At 41.8% G+C, this 23,304-nt stretch overlaps 1 protein-coding gene across 2 annotated transcripts in view; it reads left to right on the top strand.

Moving 5' to 3' along the window:
• LOC118367559 (inactive dipeptidyl peptidase 10-like) overlaps nucleotides 1–22,181 on the top strand; it is a 320,765-nt gene extending 298,584 nt beyond the window's left edge. For both annotated transcript variants that reach the window (XM_052493923.1, XM_052493924.1), the window contains exons 24-26: nucleotides 13,025–13,097; nucleotides 13,386–13,459; nucleotides 16,619–22,181. In XM_052493923.1, the coding sequence (XP_052349883.1) occupies nucleotides 13,025–13,097; nucleotides 13,386–13,459; nucleotides 16,619–16,756 (285 nt within the window). In that variant the 3' untranslated portion in view covers nucleotides 16,757–22,181. The remainder of the gene's footprint in view (nucleotides 1–13,024; nucleotides 13,098–13,385; nucleotides 13,460–16,618) is intronic.
• Nucleotides 22,182–23,304: the final 1,123 nt, after the last annotated feature.

Here is a 23,304-nt window from a genome sequence, read left to right as displayed (position 1 = left end):
GTGGACCTGGTGCTGTGTCAAACAGCTGGCTCAGTTACACTGATAAGAAAGACAGAACAGTCAGGACTTCTGGACAAAATAAGTAAACTAACTTGGTATACACACTGTTTATTTATATGACTGCAACTTGTACAGCGAACTAATTGAAATAAGCCATTATATCAGAAACAACACAAAACTCTCTCCAACCAATACGGATTGTGCACATAACCCTCAATCTGATTTACATGACATTCATGTCCGTTGGGGACAAGATCATTTCTCACAGTATCCATACCGCAGTAATAAAGTACTGTATGTACCATTGAAATACACACTGAGTGTACAAAACATTAAGAACACCTTTCCTAATATCGAGTTGCACCCCCCACTTTTGCCCTCAGAACAGCCTCAATTCATCGGGGCATTGACTCTACAAGGTGTCGAAAGCATTCCACAGGGATGCTGGCCCATGATGACTCCAATGCTTCCCACAGTGGTGTCAAGTTGGCTGGATGTCGTTTGGCAGGTGGACCACTCTTGATTCACACGAGAAACTGTTGAAACTCCTGAAAACCGGTGCGCCTGTCACCTACTACCATTCAAAGGTACTTAAATATTTTATCATCAAACTTTATTTGCCACATGCGCCGAATACAACAAGTGTAGACTTTACAGTGAAATGCTTACTACATGCCCTTAACCAACAGTGCAGCTCAAGAAGAAGGAAATATTTACCAAGTAGGCTAAAATAAAAATTAATAATAACAAGTAACACAATATGAATAACAATAACGAGGCTATATACAGGGGGCACTGGTACCGAGTGTGCAGGGGTACAGGCTAGTTGAGGAAATCGCTACAAGCAAACAAACAGCGAGTAGCAGCAGTTTACAAGAGGGGGGGTCAAAGTAAATTGTCCGGTGGCTTTTTTTAATGAATTGTTCAGCAGCCTAATGGCTTGGGGGTAGAAGCTGTTGAGGAGCCTTTTGGTCCTAGACTTGGCGCTCCGGTACCGCTTGCCGTGCTTGCCGCTTGCAGTCGTCAGCAAACTGAATGATGGTGTTGGAGTCGTGTTTCGCCATGCAGTCTTGGAGGAACAGGGAATACAGGAGGGGACTAAGTACACACCCATTATGGGCCCCAGTGTTAAGGATCAGCATGGCAGAAGTGTTGTTGCCTACTCTTACCACCTGGGGGAGCCCGTGAGGAAGTCCAGGATCCAGTTGCAGACGGAGGTGTTTAGTCCCAGGGTCCTTCGTGGGCACTATGGTGTTGAACGCTGAGCTGTAGTCGATGAACAGCATTCTCACATCGGTGGTCCTTCCAATTGAGATTGTGTCATCTGTGGATATGTTGGTGTGCAAATTGGAGTCGGTCTAGGGTGTCCAGGAGGATGCTCTTGATGTGAGTCATGACTTTTCAAAGCACTTCATGGCTACCGTCGTGAGTGCTACGGGGCGGAAATCATTTAGGCAGGTTACCTTCGCTTCCTTCGGCACAGGGGCTGTGGTGGTCTGCTTGAAACATGTAGGTATGACAGACTCGGCCAGGGAGAGGTTGAAAATGTTAGTGAAGAAACTTAACAGTTGGTCCACGCATGCTTTCAGTACACTTTCTGGTAATCCGTCTGGCCCAGCGGCTTTGTGAATGTTGACCTGTTTAAAGGTTTTGTTCACATAGGCTACCGAGAGCAATATCACAGTCATCCAGAACAGCTGGAGCTCTTGTACATGCTTCAGTGTTGCTTGCCTCGAAGCGAGCATAACAGGCATTTAGCTCGTCTGGTAGGCTCGTGTCACTGGGCCGCTTGTGTCTGGGTTTCCCTTTGTTGTCCGTAATAGTTTTCAAGCCCTTCCACATCCGATGAGCATCAGAGGCAGTGTAGTAGGATTCAATCTGAATCCTGTATTGACACTTTGCTTGTTTGATGGTTCGTCTGAGGGTATATCGGGTTTTCTGGATTAGTCTCCTGTAGTGTAGCATCCGCGTCATCTGACCACTTCCGTATTGAGCGAGTCACTGGTACTTCCTGCTTTAGTTTTTGCTTTTAAGCAGGAATCGGGAGGATAGAATTGTGGTCAGATTTGCCAAATGGAGGGCGGGGGAGAGCTTTGTATACATCTGTATGTGGAGTAAAGGTGGTCTAGGATTTTTTTCCCCTGGGTGCACATGTGACATGCTGGTAAAAATGGGGTAAAACTGATTTGAGTTTGTCTGCATTAAAGTCCCTGTCCACTAGGTAAACCGCTTCTGGGTGAGCATTTTCTTCTTTACTTATGGCCTTATAGAGTTGGTTGAGAGCGGTCTTAGTGATAGCTTCGCTTGTGGTGGTAATTAGATGGCTACGAATAATACAGATGAGGACTCTCTTGGTAGATAGTGTGGTCGACAGCTTATCTTAGGGTACTCTACCTCAGGTGAGCAATACCTCAAGACTTCTTTAATATTAGACATCGCGCACCAGACACACACCCCCACCCCTCGTCTTACCAGAGGTAGCGTCTCTGTTCTGCCAGTGCATGGAAAATCCCTCCAGCTCTATATTGTCCGTTTCTTTGTTCAGCCACGTCTCGGTGAAACATAACATGTTACAGTTATTAATGTCCCGTTGGTAGGATAACCTTAATAGTAGGTCATCAATTACATTTTTTAATGATTGCACGTTAGCAAGGAGAACGGAAGACATTGAGCGTTTACTCGCCTCTGGATTCGCAGAACGATCCCCGACCTGCGTCCCCTTTTCCGGCATCTTTTCTTTAATGCAATAGGTGTGGATCTGGGCCTGTTCCAGTGAAAGCAGGTTATCCTTCTCATCGGACTAGTGAAAGAAAAAAGTTTATTCCAGTCCGCGGTGAGTAATGGCTTTTCTGATGTCCAGAATTTATTTTCGGTCATAAGACACTGTGGCAGCAACATTATGTACACAATAAGTTGAAAAAAATAAGTTCCACAAAAAGCAAAAAAAAAAAACGACAAAATTGCACAATTGGTTGGGAGAATGTAAAACATCAGCCATGTTCTTCGGCACCATCTTCACCCTCTGAATGTCCTTGCCTCAATTGAATATTTTTTTACCCGTCCACTCCCCTTCATCAACACTGATTAAAGTGGATTTAACAAGTGACATCAAGAAGGGATTGTAGCTTTCACCTGGTCCGTCTGTCATGAAAAGAGCAGGTGTTCTTAATGTTTATACACTCAGTGAATATTCATTGTTTTTGATTGAGGACTGAGAATGGACCACTCCGGAACATGCAACACCTCTTGGAAAGCCACTCTGGTATGTCTTTGGCATCAAAATGGGTGTAATTATTTTTCAGAAAAATGTAACTACAGCAGGTTTTTCCTTTACTTTATACCTGGGCTTTGCTCCTTAATTTTTTTTATTTCAATCCTCACAAGCCTCCCAGTCCCTGCCGGTGACAAGCATATCAACAACATGATTTTGCATTCACAAAACATGAAAATACAGTGCATTCCCTCCACATTACTGGCCTGTATGACAAAGTGAAAAGAACGTGTGCCAACACCTTGCACAGTCTTCACATTTTGCTTCCTTCAAATGTATTCTGAAAAGGGATTACATTTGACAGTTTTCCTACAAATCTCCAGAACCTACAGTACCAGTCAAAAGTTTGGACACACCCACTCATTCAAGGGTTTTTATTTATTTTTACTATTTTCTACTTTGTGGAATAATAGTGAAGACATCAAAACGATGAAAGAACACATATGGAATCATCTGGTTAACCAAAGAAGTGTGAAACAAATGAAAATATATTTTATATTATAGATTATTCAAAGTAGCCACCCTTTGCCTTGATGACAGCTTTGCACACTCTTGGCATTCTCTCAACCAGCTTCATGAGTTAGTCACCTGGAATGCATTTCAATTAACAGGTGTGCCTTGTTAAAAGGTAATTTGTCTAATTTCTTTCTTTCCTTAATGCATTTGAGACAATCAGTTGTGTTGTGACAAGGTAGAGGTGGTACACAGATATTAGCCCTATTTGGCAAAAGCCCAAGACAATATTATGACAAGAAAAGCTCAAATAAGAAAAGAGCAACGACATTCAATCAATACTTTAAGACATGAAGGTCAGTCAATGCAGAACATTTCAAAAACGTTGACAGTTTCTTCAAGTGCAGTCATAAAAACCATCAAGCTCTATGATGAAATTGGCTCTCATGAAGGTCGTCACAGGAAAGAAAGATCCAGACTTAACTCTGCGGCAGAGGTTAAGTTCATTAGACTGACCAGCCTCTGAAATTTCAGGCCAAATAAATGCTTCACAGAGTTCAAGTAACAGACACATCTCAACATCAACTGTTCAGAGACTGAGTGAATCAGGCCTTCATGGTCAAATTGCTGCAAAGAAACCACTACAAAATATATATGTGTATATATACAGTGGGGCAAAAAAGTATTTCGTCAGCCACCAATTGTGCAAGTTGTCCCACTTAAAAAGTTGAGAGAGGCCTGTCATTTTAATCATAGGTACACTTCAACTACGACAGACAAAATGAGAAAAAAAAATCACATTGTAGGATTTATTTATTTGCAAATTATGGTGGAAAATAAGTATTTGGTCACCTACAAACAAGCAAGATTTCTGGCTCTCACAGACCTGTAACTTCTTCTTTAAGAGACTCCTCTGTCCTGCACTCGTTACCTGTATTAATGGCACCTGTCCACAACCTCAAACAGTCACACTCCAAACTCCACTATGGCAAAGACCAAAGAGCTGTCAAAGGACACCAGAAACAAAATTGTAGACCTGCACCAGGCTAGGAAGACTGAATCTGCAATAGGTAAGCAGCTTGGTTTGAAGAAATCAACTGTGGGAGCAATTACTAGGAAATGGAAGACATACTTGACCACTGATAATCTCCCTCGATCTGGGGCTCCACGCAAGATCTCACCCGTGGGGTCAAAATGATCACAAGAACGGTGAACAAAAATCCCAGAAGCACACGGGGGGACCTAGTGAATGACCTGCAGAGAGCTGGGACCAAAGTAACAAGGCCTACAATCAGTAACATACTACGCCGCCAGGGACTCAAATTCTGCAGTGCCAGACGTGTCCCCCTGCTTAAGCCAGGGAGAATGTCATATGGTCAGATGAAACCAAAATATAACTTTTTGGTAAAAACTCAACTCGTCGTGTTTGGAGGGCAAAGAATGCTGAGTTGAGCAGTGGCTTCTTCCTTGCTGAGCGGCCTTTCAGTTTATGTCGACATAGGACTCGTTTTACTGTGGATATAGATACTTTTGTACCTGTTTTTTCCAGAATCTTCACAAGGTCCTTTGCTGTTGTTCTGGGATTGATTTTAACTTTTTGCACCAAAGTACTTTCATATTTAGGAGACAGAACGTATCTCCTTCCTGGGCGGTATGATGGCTGCGTTGTCCCATGGTGTTAATACTTGCGTACTATTGTTTGTACAGATGAAAGTGGTACCTTCAGCTATTTGGAAATTGCTCCCAAGGATGAACCAGACTTGTGGAGGTCTATAATTTTTTTTCTGAGGTCTTGGCTGATTTCTTTTGATTTTCCTATGAAGTCAAGCAAAGAGGCACTGAGTTTGAAGGTAGGCCTTGAAATACATCAACAGGTGCACCTCCAATTGACTCAAATGATGTCAATTAGCCTATCAGAAGCTTCTAAAGCCAAGACATAATTTTCTGTCATTTTTCTAGATTTTTAAAGGCACAGTCAACTAAGTGTATGTAAACTTCTGATCAACTGGAATTGTTATACAGTGTATTATAAGTGAAATAATCATTGTAAAATGTACTTGTGTCATGCACAAAGTAGATATCCTAACCGACTTGCCAAAACTCTAGATGGTTAACAAGACATTTGTGGAATGGTTGAAAAACAAGTTTTAATGACTCCAACCTGAATGTTTGTAAACTTCCGACTTCAACTGTATGTGAGAATGCTGTTCATTGACTACAGCTCATGGTCAACACCATAGTGCCCTTAAAGCTTGTCACTACAACCTCTCCTTCAACGTAAGCAAGACAAAGGAGATGATCGTGGACTACAGGAAAAGGAGGGCCGAACACACCCCCAATTCACATCAACGGGGCTGCAGTGGAGTGGGTCGAGAGTTCCAAGTTCCTTGGTGTCCACATCACCAATGAACTATCATGGTCCAAGCATACCAAGAAAGTTGTGAATATGGCACAACAACACCTTTTCCCCCTCAGGAGACTGAAAAGGTTTGCCATGGGTCCCAGATCCTCAAAACATTCTACAGCTTCACCATCAAGACTATCCTGACCAGTTGCATCACCGCTTGGTATGGTACCCACTTGGCATTCGACCATAAGGCGCTACAGAGGGTAGTGCGTACAGCCCAGCACATCACAGGGGCCAAGCTTCCTTCCATCCATGACCTATATACTAGATGGTGTCAGAGGAAGGCCCCCAAAAAATTCAAAGACTCCAGTCTCCCAAGTCATAGACTGTTCTCTCTGCTACCGAACGCAAGGGGTGCCGGAGCGCCAGGTCTTGGTCCAAAAGGCTGCTTAACAGCTTCTACCCCCTTTGTTTTTACACTGCTGCTACTCACTGTTTACTGTCTATGCATCGTCACTTTACCATTACCTACATGTACAAATGACCTTGACTACCTGTAATCCTGCACATTGACTCAGCACCCCTACCCCTGTATATAACCTCGTTATTGTTATGTTATTGTGTTACTTTTCATTTTATTTTTTACTTTACTTTATTCATGAAATATTTTCTTAACTCTATTTCTTGAACTAAATGGTTGGTTAAGGGCTTGTAAGTAAGCACTTCACAGTAACGTCTACACCTGTTGTATTCAGCGCACTTGACAAATAATGTTTGAATTTGATTTGAACCCATTCCACAGTTTCCAAATAAATTAAAATGATAGAGAATTGATTATCTTGATCGCGTATGTCTTCCAGCTCCAGAATTAAAACTTGGTGGAAGCATCTTTGGCAGCCTCTGTGACTCATTTTTTATGATATTCTACCAACTTTGCAGAACTCTTAGGGCAACACACTACCTTTCAAAAGTTTGGGGTCAGTTAGAAATGTCCTTGTTTTACATGAAAACAAAATGAATAGAAAATATAGTCAAGACTTTGACAAGGTTATAAATAACGATTTTTAATTGAAATATTAAATGTGTGCTTCAAACTTTGCTTTCATCAAATAATCCTCCATTTGCAGCAATTACAGCCTTGCAGACCTTTGTCATTCTAGTTGTCAATTTCTTGAGGTAATCTGAACAGGTTTCTCCCCATGCTTCCTGAAGCACCTCCCACAAGTTGGATTGGCTTGATGGGCACTTCTTACGTACGGCCAAGCTGCTCCCACAACAGCTCAATAGGGTTGACTGTGCTGGCCTCTCCATTATAGACAGAATACCAGCTGACTGCTTCTTCCATAACTAGTTCTTGCATAGTTTGGAGCTGCTCTTTGGGTCATTGTCCTGTTGTAGGAGGAATTTGGCTACAATTAATCGCCGTCCACAGGGTATGGCATGGCATTGCTAAATGGAGTCATAGCTTCCTTCAAGATCCCTTTTACCCTGTATAAATCTCCCACTTTACCACCACCAAAGCACCCCCAGACCATCACATTGCCTGCACCATGCTTGACACCGTGTCCCATGAATGTTCTTCTTTGTGATCTGAACATCTCAAACATAGATTTGTCTGTCCAACACTTTTTTCCAATATTCCTCTATCCAGTTTCTGGTCTTTTGCCCATCTTAATTTTTTTTTTATTGACCAGTCTGGGATATGGCCTTGTCTTTTCAACTCTGCCTAGAAGGCCAGCATCGCGGAGTCGCCTCTTCACTTTTGACATTGAGACTGGTGCTTTGCGGGTACTATTTAATGAAGCTGCCAGTTGAGGACTTGACACACTAGACACTCTAATGTACTTGTCTTCTTCCTCAATTGTGCACCGGGGCCTCCCACTCCTCTTTATTTTCTGGTTAGAGGCAGTTTGCGCTGCTCTGTGAAGGGAGTAGTACACAGCATTGTACGAGATCTTCAGTTTCTTGGCAATTTCTCGCATGGAATAGCCTTCATTTCTCAGAACAAGAATAGACTAAAGAGTTTCAGGCCATTTTGAGCCTGAAATCAAACCCACAAATGCTGATGCTCCAGATACTCAACTAGTCCAAAGGCGGCCAGTTTTATTGCTTCTTTAATCAGTACAACAGTTTTCAGCTGTGCTAACATTATTGCAAAATGGTTTTCTAATGATCAATTAGCCTTTTAAAATGATAAACTTGGATTAGATAACACAATGTGCCATTGCTGATAATGGGCCTCTGTGCACCTATGTAGATATTCCATTTAAAAAATAATCCGTTTCCAGCTCCAATAAGCAATTTCAACATTAACAATGTCCACACTGTATTTGTGATCGATTTGATGTTATTTTAATGGACAAAAGTATGTGATTTTCTTTCTCTAAATGACACAACTGTTGAACAGTAGTGTATATCCATTGTTTTTGTAAAAATGTCTCAAGATCAGTACATTTGGTTGGAAATCATTGATGGATAATAATTTTCAAACCTTTTTTGAGATTATTCAAGCTGTTTAGACTTTTTCAGCAAGTATGGATTGTCACTAGATCACTCAGGAACATTCAACACCTCCTGGAAAGCCATTCTGGCATTTTCTTTGGCATTTTTATTTTATATTTGTCCTGCTCTATCCCAGGTTTAGTTTATCAGAAGACTGAGACAGGTTGTCCTCTAACTTTTTACCTGGGCTTTGCTCTTTGCCCTAGTCCCTGTCGGTGACAAGCATACCCATAACATGATGCTGCCGACACAATACTTAAAAATACAGAGGGTTTCACTCTGTGTTATGTTGTATTGGATTTGACCCAAACTTGTTGTTTTTTATTTCGGCTCACAAGTTAATTTCTTTGCTGTGTTGTCTTGCAGTATTACTTAACAGGCTTGTTGCAAACAGAATGGATAATTTGAAGTGGATATTTTTTAACACAGCCTTCACTTTGTAATACAGGCCAATAATGTTGAGTGAATGCACTGTATTTTTAAGTTTTAAGATTGCAAAATCATGTTATGGTTATGCTTGTCACTTTCAGGGACTGGGTAGTTTGCGAAGATTAAAATAAGAATGAAAGGAGGAAAGCCCAGGTACAAAGTTAAAGAAAAACCTGCCGTAGGCTTTTGAAAACCCTGGGGAGTTTTATTTTTCAGTGGAACAATTACACCCATTACACAATTACACCCAAAGACACACCAGAGTGGCTTTTAAAGAGATGTTGAGTGTTCCTGAATGGTCCATTTTCAGTCTGCAATCAAAAATAATGTATATAGACTGAGTCTACAAAACATTTTAGAACGGCTCTTTCCATGACATAGACTGAACAGGTGAATCCAGGTGAAAGCTACGATCCCTTCTTGATGTTACTTGTTAAATCCACTTCAATCAGTGTAGATGAAGGGAAGGACACAGGTCAAATAAGAATTTAGACATGGATTGTGTATGTGTGCCTTTCTGAGGGTGAATAGGCAAGACAAAAGATGTAAGTGCCTTTAAAGAGAGTATGGTAGTAATGTGCCAGGTGCACCGGTGTCAAGAACTAAAACACTGCTGGGTTTTTCACGTTCAACAGATGTTTGAGTGAGTGTTCTTTCAATTGAAAGTGTGGGTTCACAGCTCCAATCCAGATGTGTTGGTCATTACTGAGACGTGGTTAAGGAGGAGTGTTTAGAATGCTGATGTTAACCTTTCTGATTATAACCTTTTTCTGCAAGACAGATCTTCCAAAGGAGGGGGAGTGGCAGTCTTTACCAAGAATCACCTTCAGTGCTCGGTTGTCTACACCAAGTCTGTCACCAAACAATTTGATTAGCTGGTTTTAAGCATTAAAACAAAATAACTATTTTTTGACTGTTGCTGGGTGCTATCGTCCTCCATCAGCACCAGCCTGTACCCTAAGCTCTCTTCTGGCCCCTTACACTGAGTCTGAATTTGTCCTGCTAGGTGACCAAAACTGGGACATGCTTAAACCACCTGACTAAGTCCCAAAGCAATGGGACTCCCTAAATCTTTCTCAGATTATTACCAATCCCACAACGTGATACTCCAAACACGCAGAAAAGGCTTCTCTCCTCGATGTTATCCTCTCAAATAATCCTGATTAGTATCAGTCTGGTGTTTCTGTAATGACCTTGGAGATCACTGTTTTACAGCCTGTGTTCGTAATGGCTGCTCAGTGAAATGACTTGTCCTGATTTGCCATAGACCCTTGCTAAGAAACTTGAATGAGCAAGCCTTCCTGTAAAATGTTATAGAATCAGCTTGATCCCCACTGTCGAAGGACCTTCTTTTTTGATATTTTCTGTGGTATTGTTAATAAACACGGCCCCATAAAGAAAATGATAATTAGAAACATGTTCAACCCCTGGTTCGATCGTGATCTTGCAGAGTTACTCCTTCTCAATAATTGCATTTGGCGAAAGGCTCGGCACACGCGTAGTCAGGCTAACTGGCTGTCGTTCAGGCAAATGAGAAATAAGTGCACTCAGGCTATCCGGAAGGCAAAGTTAGTTACTTTGAGGAGCAGTTATGTCTTCGTGGGTCTAACCCCAAGAAGTTCTGGAAAACGGTTAAAGACCTGGAGAAATAACACTCCTCTATCACACCCTGATCTTAGATATCCTTTATTCTCTATTTTGGTTAGGTCGGGGTGTGACTAGGGTGGGCATTCTAGTTTCTTTATTTCTTGGTTGGCCTGGTATGGTTCCCAATCAGAGGCAGCTGTCTATCATTGTCTTTGATTGGGGATCATACTTAGGCAGCCTTTTCCCACCTGTTTGTTGTGGGATCTTGTTTTAGTATTGTTGCCTTTGAGCACGACAAAGCTGCACGTTCGTTTCTTTGCTCTTTATTGTTTTTGTGCCGGTTCACATATAATAAAAGATGATGAACCCAAACCACGCTGCATTTTGGTCCAATTCTTACAACAATGTTCATGACATCCTCACAGCTGCCCATGTCCCTTAATGTTGATGATGTGGTTTTTAATAACAAGAAGTACATGGCTGAGCTCTTTAATCACCACTTCGTTAAGTCAGGATTCCTATTGTACTTAGCCATGCCTCCTTGCCCGTCCAACATTTCCTCAACTCCCATCCCTTCTAATGGGACTATCCCCGATGCTTCTCCCTCTTTTTTCCCCCTTCCTCGCTACAAAGTTTCAGTGCACGCTGACACGGTCGCCAGGTGCATGGTGTTTCCTCTAACACATTGCACATTGGTGTGGCCGGCTTCCCGGTTAAGTGGGCATTGTGTCAAGAAGCAGTGCGGCTTGGTTGGGTTGTGTCCACAGGTGTGTTTACTACCTCTGTTGTGCCACAGGTGTGTTTACTACCTCTGAGGATTTAGAGCTTGAGGAAGTCACCTCATACAAGTACTTGGGAGTATGGCTAGACGGTACACTGTCCTTCTCTCAGCACATATCAAAGCTGCAGGCTAAAGTTAAATCTAGACTTGGTTTCCTCTATCGTAATCGCTCCTCTTTCACCCCAGCTGCCATACTAACCCTGTTTCAGATGACCATCCTACCCATGCTAGATTACGGAGACGTAATTTATAGATCGGCAGGTAAGGGTGCTCTCGAGCGGCCAGATGTTCTTTACCATCCGGCCATCAGATGTGCCACCAATGCTCCTTATAGGACACATCACTGGACTCTATACTACTCTGTAAACTAGTCATCTCTGTATACCCCTCGCAAGACCCACTGGTTCATGCTTATTTATAAAACCCTCTTAGGCCTCACTCCCCTCTATCTGAGATATGTACTGCAGCCCTCATCCTGCACATACAACACCTGTTCTGTCAGTCACATTCTGTTAAAGGTCCCCAAAGCACACACATCCTTGGGTTGCTCCGCTTTTCAATTCGCTGCAGCTAGCTACTGGAACGAGCAGCAACAAACACTCAAACTGGACATTTTTATCTCAATCTCTTCATTCAAAAACTCAATCATGGGCACTCTTACTGACAGTTGTGGCTGCTTTGTGTGATGTATTGTTGACTCTACCTTCTTGCCCTTTGTGCTGCTGTCTGCCCGATAATGTGCCCAATAATGTTTGCACCATGTTTTGTGGTGCTACCATGTTTGTTGCTACCACGTTGTTGTTATGTTGTGTTGCTACCATGCTGTGTTGTCATGTGTTGCTGCCTTGCTATGTTGTTGTCTTATGTCTCTCTTTATGTAGTGTTGTGTTGACTCTCTTGTCATGATGTGTGTTTTGTCCTATATTTATATTTTATTCATTTTTTGTATTTTTAATCCCAGCCCCCGTCCCTGCAGGAGGCCTTTTGCCTTTTGGTAGGCCGTCATTGTAAATACGAATTTGTTCTTAACTGACTTGCCTAGTTAAAGTAAGGTTAAATAAAAATAAAATCAATAATGGTCCACCACCCAAAGGTCATCCAGCCAACATGACACAACTGTGGAAGCATTGGAGTTGACATGGGCCAGCATCCCTGTGGAATGCTTTCGACACATTGTAGAATCCATGCCCCGACGAAATGAGACTGTTCTGAGTGCTAAAGCGTAGGTGGAACTGAATATTAGAAATGTGTTCTTAATGTTTTGTACACTCAGTGTATGTTGCCATAAGAGTTGTGCAATGTTGATAGAATCTTATTCAAAAATGATTCACAACTGTAATGGCTGCCAAAGGTTATTTTACCAAGTATTATCTCTGGGGTGTGAAGGCACACAATCAATACATCTTCATTTTTTATATATATATATTTTTTTTACTTTGAAAGTGTTGAGTAAGTTGTGTAGATCGATAAAAAACTAAATCTAATTTAATACATTTTTAGATGTAATTTTTCGGCAGCAGAATGTGAAGACTGTGCAAGGGATGTATAGACTTTCACTAGCCACTAGGAATGCTTGTTGACCTTCCCTTTCTAACAATATGCCAGCAAACTCTTTCTAATACTCTTAACACTTCTATGGTTGGCTCTGTTGCAGTTCTCCAGTGTGTTGCAGAATGTCCAGCCACTGAGGGAACAGACTCTGATGCTTGTACACGGCACAGCAGATGGTGAGTGACTAACTATGTGAAACCAAGAAAAAGGCATCAACAATGATCTGGGGTCAGTTATGTAGCTGTTGTGTTGTTATTTACTATGTAGGACCAGTCTGCAGTGTGCGTCTTGCCAAACGACACTTAAAACAGCAATAATCTAACAATGACAAAAACTGAAGAACTTTTAACAAAAATGACCGTTTTTATGAAATATAAGTTTTCTGTCATTATGTGATCTTGCTGCTCTTCCCCGTGACGACTCAAGCGGAATTCTGCTGACACATTTTCTTATGCTTCTTTCAGCCAACGTCCACTTTCAGCATACTGCTGAGCTCATTAAGAACCTTGTGAAAGTTGGAGCAAACTACTCGATGCAGGTATGGAGAATGTCATTGCCCACTATACTGTAGAATACAGGTTCTGTGTAGGTACACTAGATTCTTTAAGCCATAAGTCTACCCAAGCTATGGTTGCTTTAAATGTATACTAACAGTAACGAAACTATGCAGTACCCTACCCATGCTATGTATGTACAGTATGTTATTGTAGTGTCTGTAGTACCATAAACATACAGTAACACCAGCCACTGCATATAGGGAAGGGCACTCAGCTTCTACCGTTCTGGCTCAGATGAATGATGATTGGCTAAAATACATGGATAATACAATGATAGTTGGAGCTGTATAGTTATATTTCAGTGCAGCCTTTGATGTTATTGATCATCATTTGTTACTGAAAAACTCACTTGCTCTGGCTTTACGTCACCTGTCATCAAATGGTCGGAGAGTTACTTATCCAATAGAACCCAGAGAGTGTTCTTCAATGGGGTAGGTGTGTGGCCTACTGGTTAGAGCGTTGGACTAGTAACCGAAAGGTTGCAAGTTCAAATATCAGAGTTGACAAGGTTACAAATCTGTCATTCTGCCCATGAACAGGCAGTTAACCCACTGTTCCTAGGCCGTCATTGAAAATAATAATTTGTTCTTTAACTGACTTTCCTAGTTAAATAAAGGTTAAAAAAAGGGAAGCTTCTCTAACATCCGATAAGGACAGTGTGGTATCCCTTGGGCCATTACTCCTCTATATCTTTACAAATTATTGGCAACTTGTCTTACAAGAAGCTAAAAATGATTATGTATGCTGATGATTAAACACACTACACATCAGCACCTACAGCCAGTGAACTTACTGAAACTCTTAGGAAGGAGTTGTAATTCAGTGTCAGAATTGCTAAATAACAATAAAGTGACCTTATACACATCTAAAACCAAAATCATTGTATTTGGTTCAATGTGTTCTCTTAGACTTGAATCACAACTGGAAATGCACATAAAGGGTGTGACCATTGAGTTGAAGAAGCTGAACCCCTAGAAGTAACATTGGATGGTCAGTTATCATGCTCAAGTCATATTGACAAAGTTGAAGTGAAGATGGGGAGAGAGAGATGTCAGTTCTAAAAATATGTTCTGCGTACAGGAACAACTGTACTAGTTGTTCAGGCTCTGATCGTGTCCCATCTTGATTACTGTCCGGTAATATGGCCATGGCCAGCAAAGAAAGACCTAGCAAAGCTGTGACTGGCACAAAACAAAGCAGCACGCCTTGTCTTCACTGCACACATAGAACTAACACCAAGAACATGAATTACATTTACATTACATTTAAGTCATTTAGCAGACGCTCTTATCCAGAGCGACTTACAAATTGGTGCATTCACCTTATGACATCCATTGGAACAGCCACTTTACAATAGTGCATCTAAATCTTTTAGGGGGGAAGGATTACTTATCCTATCCTAGCTATTCCTTAAAGAGGTGGGGTTTCAGGTGTCTCCGGAAGGTGGTGATTGACTCCGCTGTCCTGGCGTCGTGAGGGAGTTTGTTCCACCATTGGGGGGCCAGGGCAGCGAACAGTTTTGACTGGGCTGAGCGGGAACTGTACTTCCTCAGTGGTAGGGAGGCGAGCAGGCCAGAGGTGGATGAACGCAGTGCCCTTGTTTGGGTGTAGGGCCTGATCAGCGCCTGGAGGTACTGAGGTGCCGTTCCCCTCACAGCTCCGTAGGCAAGCACCATGGTCTTGTAGCGGATGCGAGCTTCAACTGGAAGCCAGTGGAGAGAGCGGAGGAGCGGGGTGACGTGAGAGAACTTGTGAAGGTTGAAAACCAGACGGGCTGCGGCGTTCTGGATGAGTTGTAGGGGTTTAATGGCACAGGCAGGGAGCCCAGCCAACAGCGAGTTGCAGTAATCCAGACGGGAGATGACAAGTGCCTGGATTAGGACCTGCGCCGCTTCCTGTGTGAGGCAGGGTCGTACTCTGCGGATGTTGTAGAGCATGAACCTACAGGAACGGGCCACCGCCTTGATGTTAGTTGAGAACGACAGGGTGTTGTCCAGGATCACGCCAAGGTTCTTAGCGCTCTGGGAGGAGGACACAATGGAGTTGTCAACCGTGATGGCGAGATCATGGAACGGGCAGTCCTTCCCGGGAGGAAGAGCAGCTCCGTCTTGCCGAGGTTCAGCTTGAGGTGGTGATCCGTCATCCACACTGATATGTCTGCCAGACATGCAGAGATGCGATTCGCCACCTGGTCATCAGAAGGGGGAAAGGAGAAGATTAATTGTGTGTCGTCTGCATAGCAATGATAGGAGAGACCATGTGAGGTTATGACAGAGCCAAGTGACTTGGTGTATAGCGAGAATAGGAGAGGGCCTAGAACAGAGCCCTGGGGGACACCAGTGGTGAGAGCGCGTGGTGAGGAGACAGATTCTCGCCATGCCACCTGGTAGGAGCGACCTGTCAGGTAGGACGCAATCCAAGCGTGGGCCGCGCCGGAGATGAATGATAGTCTTTCATAGTTGAGGGTTGAGGACAAATTTACTATTTCTGTTCTAGTCTTTTTAAGAAGCATTTGTGTGTTGAAAATGCCTAATCACTTGTGCAATCTATTTGCATATACTTCAAACAGACATACATACCACACCAGACATGCCACTGTGGGCTTCTTCACTTGTACCCAAACCAAAAACCGATTCAATGCACTTCTCAGTTATCTGTCGAGCCATGTCATCATGGAATGCTCTGCCACCAGAGGTAACTCGGGCAAAAAGCAAGTTTAGCTTGATAAAAAACATTTTGTATCACAGAGCCTCTCCTCTTTCTAAAGATCTAATGTAACTGTACTCTATCTAAGAATATGCATATGTACAGTATATACGAATAGTGTGTAAATAGTCATTTTATTGTCTCTTGGTGTCTCTCCAATCTTTAAATCATATTTACATTTTATTTGGAATGTAATTTAACATGTCGTTCTAATCTATAACTGTCCTGTACTTTGTCATGTATTTGCACGTTTTATGTGGACCTCAGGAAGAGTAGCTGTTGCATGTGCAGTAGCTAATGGGGATCCTAATAAGCTAAACTAAACTGTGATGAGAGGAGAGTAATTACACACACCCATAAAGTAGTAGTTTAAATAAATATAAGTATACTGTCTTTTCACTGATGCCGCTGTGCTCATTGTTGTGGCGTTCTAGATCTATCCAGATGAGGGTCATTTCCTGTCCCAGAGAAGTAGGCTGCACCTCTTTGCCTCGCTCACCAGCTTCTACAGGGAGTGTCTCAAGGAAGAGATCCTACCGCTGCCCGATGATGATGAGGAGGAGGAAGAGTAGGATGTGGTGGAGACCTTCGGCAGGACTTTTGCAGGACTTCCTCACTGTAAAAAAAATTGCTGAAGCCTGCACGAAAGGCTGGTGGCTTTTGGACCAAGCGTTAAGGCAGAGGTGGACAGTGAGAGTTGTGTGTGTGTGGGTATGTGCGTGTGTGTGCAAATCACATACTTTGTGTTAGTTTGAGAGAGAGTTTGATAGTGTTTGTGCGTGTGCCTGCGTATGTTTGTGTGTGCATGTGTTTGCAGTCAGAGAACTCCCAAGGACACCTGTCAAAGACAATGGACACCAGAATTGGCAAGACTACAAGTGGGAACTCTCACTTATCCAAAATGCCACTTCAATCTCCACCTCTGAGACGATCCCTCTCACGGCAAAGCACATAGCAGACTGCCTCCATCTCCGGCAGGAGCCATTAGGGTTTCAACATCCACACTTACAAGTGCATGGTTCTTTTCCCCTTTCAGCTTAACTAGTTTTGCCATGTTAGTTTTCATCGTGGTAGACATTGGAAGAGACAAACACATATGTACCCTTTTAAATTTTACCCTCTCTTTATTTTGGGGTTTTGATGCATACGGATATGCTCCACAGCTCTTCAGAGACATGCTGTAGGCAATGCAAGTTCACCTTGACTGTGACGTTGTCCGCAAATAAGTGCAATTCCGGCTGAATGCTCTCATCTTTGACCCCCACTGAAAATAAGTCCTTTGGGGCACACTTAATTGTACAAGGGTCTCATGTAGACATGTTCAATGCCTTATGAAGTGCTACACAAGACCATTTACTGGCATTCATATCCCTTGATTATTAGAAGCTTCACACGAACCTGTGTCAGCTCAGTTGTTTGAGATGCAACATGCCAGTGCAGTCTCAGAGACAGTCAATAGCCGTTGTAATGTCAGGTCATAAACCAATTATAATTAGTGCTGAGTGGTCACAAAGGCCGTCAAATGACATCGTGCAGGGCTAAGTAAGGCATTTGCATGTCTACAGGGGGAAGCCTAAAGTGTTGTCGTATTTTGTACAGTAAAATACAGCAGAGTGTGTACATACATATATTTTTTAGATATGTCAGATCTCATGGATAGGTTAGTCTATGGGAATGGAATGACTTGACATGTATGTCGTGTATATTTTTCAGTTAATTTTGGTTTTAATAGATTTTTCTTCTTAGGATGGATTTTGTAATGCTTGTTCATGCTAATTTTGTTGTTTTTGAAGGGGGGGGGTGATGATTTGGGGTTATTGTGATTGTCCTCCAGTGATGATTGTGAATAATAAAAAAAAACACTGAAAAAACGAATATATTACCATAAGGTATTCAGAAACAAATTACATTCAACCACCGTGTTGTTAGTATTGATTGACAAAATGATCCAGGCAATTCTACTGTATTTCATCGGTTCGTTGACCTTGGACTCACCTTTGTGCCTAGATGAGTTGAGTTGAGAGCCAATGAGGGCCTTGAGGCAGATGGTTTATCAGTGTTGTGTTTAATAGACTAAATGCTGCTCCCTGGGAGTGAGGAGGACACACTTCACCCAATAACTATACATTGGATCTCCCACCAAGAGTGGGCAGCTGTGGTCCTAGAGAGCAACAAATTGCAGGCTTTTGTTCCAACCCAGCTCTAACATATGTAAACCAGTCGTGGTGTGCGAGCGAGAGATGTTGATACCTCTTTGTAGAACAGCATCCAACATAATTTCAAAGTGTATTATGTGCAGTGTATTAACGTGAAGCAGAACTTGCAGTGATTAACAGTGCTTTGTGGTGTCTGATGTACTTTTTAGTTGATTACCTGATGTAATCAACCTGATGTAATTGCCCGAACAATGGTGTTTCTCTACTGTACAGTTTCCTACCAACAAACAAATTGGGGATCAAGGTCGCTAGAGTACAGATATATTGGTTTTATTCTAGCGTACATTATTTAGACAAATATACAAATACAATTCACGAAGGACATTTACTGTATGGTGATTGGGACGTTTGTGTGTATTTCATTTGAGGCAAGCATTAATATACATGATCAACACTTCAGTAAAGCTGCACCATATGATGGATAGAATGGTAGACAATTATTGAACATAAGTTGTGTTTTGTATAGGTGTCATGAACTTAGGCCGGGATTCAATCTGAAGCCTGGTTATACAGTAGCGTGCTTGACATGTAAAGGGTGACCGCCACGGCCGGCACCAGAAGGAATCAGTTGGACAGGCATTTGATTTCCAAACGGTGGCACCTTTTTTCATGGGACCTCCTATATACATTTTTTTATGTTTTTTTTTAGCAAAGGCATTTAGTTTAACTGTAAAAAAAAATTCACCTTTTAATGTGGCATGAACACAAAAGGTTACGATGTTTTCATCTGATTGCCAAACAAATCACTTAATAGACTGCACATGAGTTTCAAGTTTGGGGAAGCGTACAATTTATGTTAACATTTCTACCGATCTGCGTGCCAGTTATGATTTTCATATGCACATTTTCGTGGAATAGTTTTATTTCAATAATGATAATTTTGTTTCTCAAAATCATTGTGAGTTGGTTAATCATAAAAATCTGAAATTAAATTATAAAATGCTCAAAGTTCAAATTAAACTAATGCGAGAGCACCAGCCTCTGCCGAATGGACACATTGATACACCATGAATCATTGGCGGCTAAAGTAATGACTGTATGCATGGAGCTCAATGATATCCTATAGGCCAATGCAGCAGTAGGCCTGTAACTTGCATTGTCAACGAAGTAAAAACACATAAAACCGACAAATAAAAATGCAGGTTCTTTCAATTAAATTAATCTCTCTACTCTGCCTGTATAGCTCCCTTTCTCAAGGACTTGACTTGAATTAACGAAGTGCAACATTGTATCAAATCACTCAACTGGGACCAGATGAAGCCGTGGTTAGCGAACTTGCAACATTGTATCAACTAACCTATTCTGAGCCTTCAGTTTCCCACACCTGTGAGCTTGGGACAGAGAGATGTTTTTGGGAAAAATGTTCAGGTATTTAAGGATGTTTTCCAATGGATATATGCAATTATCAAATCATTATATTTTGCTCTCGCACACCGAGGCTTAGTGATTATCAAGGGGGAGAGTGTTGGAATGATAACTATTATCATTCGCAATGGATGTAAAAAAAATGTAAAAACTTTGAAGGGACTTACTGTGTGAGGTGATGAAAAAGAATGTATTATTGGTGGACATGGTGAGTTAAGACAATTCGAAATAAGACATCTCCAAATGGGCACTTTCACGCACTCCCTCAATATTAAGAAGACAGAGAAATCAGACACATGCTCATTGCTCAAATTAAGCTATCCAAACAAAAGACAATGAAAATTGACAAAACTCGTAAATGATGGTTATGAAATTAACCAAAACTTGTTTCTCACAAGTGTAGCACGTTGTGAACTCTGCAAACAACGTTTCCACTCCGAGAATGGGAACGGTAAATGACTGTAATTATTACATGCATTATTTATTTTTGTATTTTTCATTTAGTATTTATTTACCTGTACAAGACAGGGCTGGGATAACACAAATATACATATATAGGACAAAACACATCACTACAAGAGAGACCTAAGACAACAGCATAGCATGGTAGCAAAACCACATGACAACAACATGGTAGCAACACAACATGGCAGCAGCACAACATGGCAGCAGCACAAAACATGGTACAAACATTATTGGGCACAGACAACAGCACAAAGGCAAGAAAGGTAGAGAAACAGAAATTAATGTAACTAAATGACGGGGACTAATGGTACATTTACTACAGGTGACATATGTAAATGGAGAATGAATCAAAAATAAACAATCAAAGGGGAAACAATTCACACAATGAAACATTGAATGTGCAATAATTAGCGGGAGACAGCTACGGCACTCTGGAGAGCTGAGAGCATGTATTCTGGAGAGAGACGTGCCTATATCTTCACCACACATCCCTTCACTTCTTCTCGTCTCAACATTATTCATTCAATTATAGACATGACACTTTATCTACACACATATTTTAGCTACTTGTCAATGACAGCTGCAACTCAATAATCAGCTAGGCCTATTGCCATGCGAGCTGTCCAAATTGCAGGCTTCTCAAATAGGCATAGGGCTATGCACAGTTAATTTAAAACAATCCACAGCTAATTTTTTTAGGAAGCTCATGATCCTCTGGTGAAGTATTTGAATTATTTTATTTATTTTTGTATAGACAAGAGTAAATATATAATTTTGGCAAATGTATTTAAATTTACTTTAATCCAATTGGACATCCTGCATATTCAAAAATAAGTTTCCCTTCGCACATTCATCAAAATAATTCCAGTATCTGAACAGTACACTGTGCACCCACCAACTTTCCTTAAATTCTCATGGCTGAAACGACACTACATGGCATGTACAGTTGAAGTCGGAAGTTTACATACAGCTTAGCCAAATTCATTTAAATCCGATTTTTCACAATTCCTGACATTTAATCCTTGTAGAAATTCCTTGTCTTTGGTCAGTTAGGATCACCACTTTATTTTAAGAATGTGAAACGTCAGGATAATAGTTGATAGAATTATTTATTTCAGCTTTATTTCTTTCATCACATTCCCAGTGGGTCAGAAGTTTACATACAATCAATTCGTATTTGGTAGCGTTGCCTTTATTATTATTTAACTTGGGTCAAACATTTCGGGTAGCCTTCCACAAGCTTCCCACAATAAGTTGGGTGAATTTTGGCCCATTCCTCCGGACAGAGCTGATGAAACTGAGTCAGGTTTGTAGGCCTCCTTGCTCGCACACACTTTTTCAGTTCTGCCCACAAATGTTCAACAGGGTTGATGTCAGGGCTTTGGGATGGCCACTCCAATACCTTGACTTTATTGTCCTTAAGCCATTTTGCCACAACTTTGGAAGTACGCTTGGGGTCATTGTCCATTTGGAAGACCCATTTGCAACTAGGCTTTAACTTCCTGGCGTCTTGAGATGTTGCTTCAATATATCCACATAACTTGCCTACCTCATGATGCCATCTATTTTGTGAAGTGCACCAGTCCCTCCTGCAGCATAGCACCCCCACAACATGATGCTGCCACCCCTGTGCTTCACGGTTGGGATGGTGTTCTTCAGCTTACAATCCCCCTCCTTTTTTCCTCCAAACATAACGATGGTCATTATGGCCAAACAGGTATTTATGTAGTTGCAAAATGTAGTCTGGCTTTTTTATGGCGATTTTGGAGCAGTGGCTTCTTCCTTGCTGAGCAGCCTTTCAGGTTTTACTGTGGATATGGATACTTTTGTACCTTATTCCTCCAGCATCTTCACAAGATCCTTTGCTGTTGTTTTGGGATTGATTTGTACTTTTCATACCAAAGTATGTTAATCTCTAGGAGACAGAACACGTCTCCTTCCTGAGTGGTATGATGGCCCCATGGTGTTTACACGTGCATACTATTTTACAGATGAATGTGGTACCTCCAGGCGTTTGGAAATTGCTCCCAAGGATGAACCAGACTTGTGGACGTCTACAATGTATTTTCTGAGGTCGTGGCGGAGTTCTTATGATGTTCCTATGATGTCAAGCAAAGAGACAGTGAGTTTGAAGGTAGGCCTTGAAATACATCCACAGGTACACCTCCACTTGACTCAAATTACATCAATTAGCCTATCAGAAGCTTCTTAAGCTATGCCATACTTTTCTGGAATTTTCCAAACTGTTTAAAGGCACCGTCAACTTTGTGTATGTAAACTTCATTGAATTAGAAATTAAATAATCTGTCTGTAAAAAAAATGGGAAAATGTACTTACTTGTGTCATGCACAAAGTAGATGTCCTAACCGACTTGCCAAAACCTTAGTTTGTTAACAAGAAATTTGTGGAGTGGTTGAAATATGGGTTTAATTGACTCCAACCTAAGTGTATGTAAACTTACAACTTCAACTGCATGTGGACACCCCTTCAAATTAGTGGATTCGGCTATTTCAGCCACTCCCGTTTCTGACAGCTGTATAAATTCGAGCAAACAGCCATACAATCTTCATAGACAAACATTGGCAGTAGAATAGCCGTACTGAAGAGCTCAGTGACTTTCAACGCGGCACAGTCATAGGATGTCAGTTCGTCAAGGAGCAACAACGGCTCAGCCGTGACATGGTAGGCCACGCAAGCTCACAGAGCGAGATCGCCGAGTGCTGAAGTGCAGAGCGTGTAACTATGATCTGTCCTTGGTTGCAACACTCACTACCGAGTTCCAAACTGCCTATGGAAACAACATCAGCACATGAACTGTTCATCGGGAGCATCATGGAATGGGTTTCCATGGCCAAGCAGCGGTACACAAGTCTAAGAACATCATGCGCAATGCCAAGCGCAGGCTGGAGTTGTGTAAATCCTGCCGCCATTGGACTCTGGAGCAGTGGAAGCGCGTTCTCTGGAGTGATGAATCACGCTTCACCATTTGGCAATCCAAAGGACAAATATGTGTTTGACGGATTACAGGAGAACGCTACCTGACCCAATGCATAGTACCAACTCTACAGTTTGGT

This window comes from Oncorhynchus keta, chromosome 34, assembly GCF_023373465.1.
Source record: "Oncorhynchus keta strain PuntledgeMale-10-30-2019 chromosome 34, Oket_V2, whole genome shotgun sequence".
NCBI classification, from domain to species: domain Eukaryota; kingdom Metazoa; phylum Chordata; class Actinopteri; order Salmoniformes; family Salmonidae; genus Oncorhynchus; species Oncorhynchus keta.
Note: the sequence above shows the minus strand (reverse complement) of the source record. Positions and strands in the feature narration are given on the sequence as shown.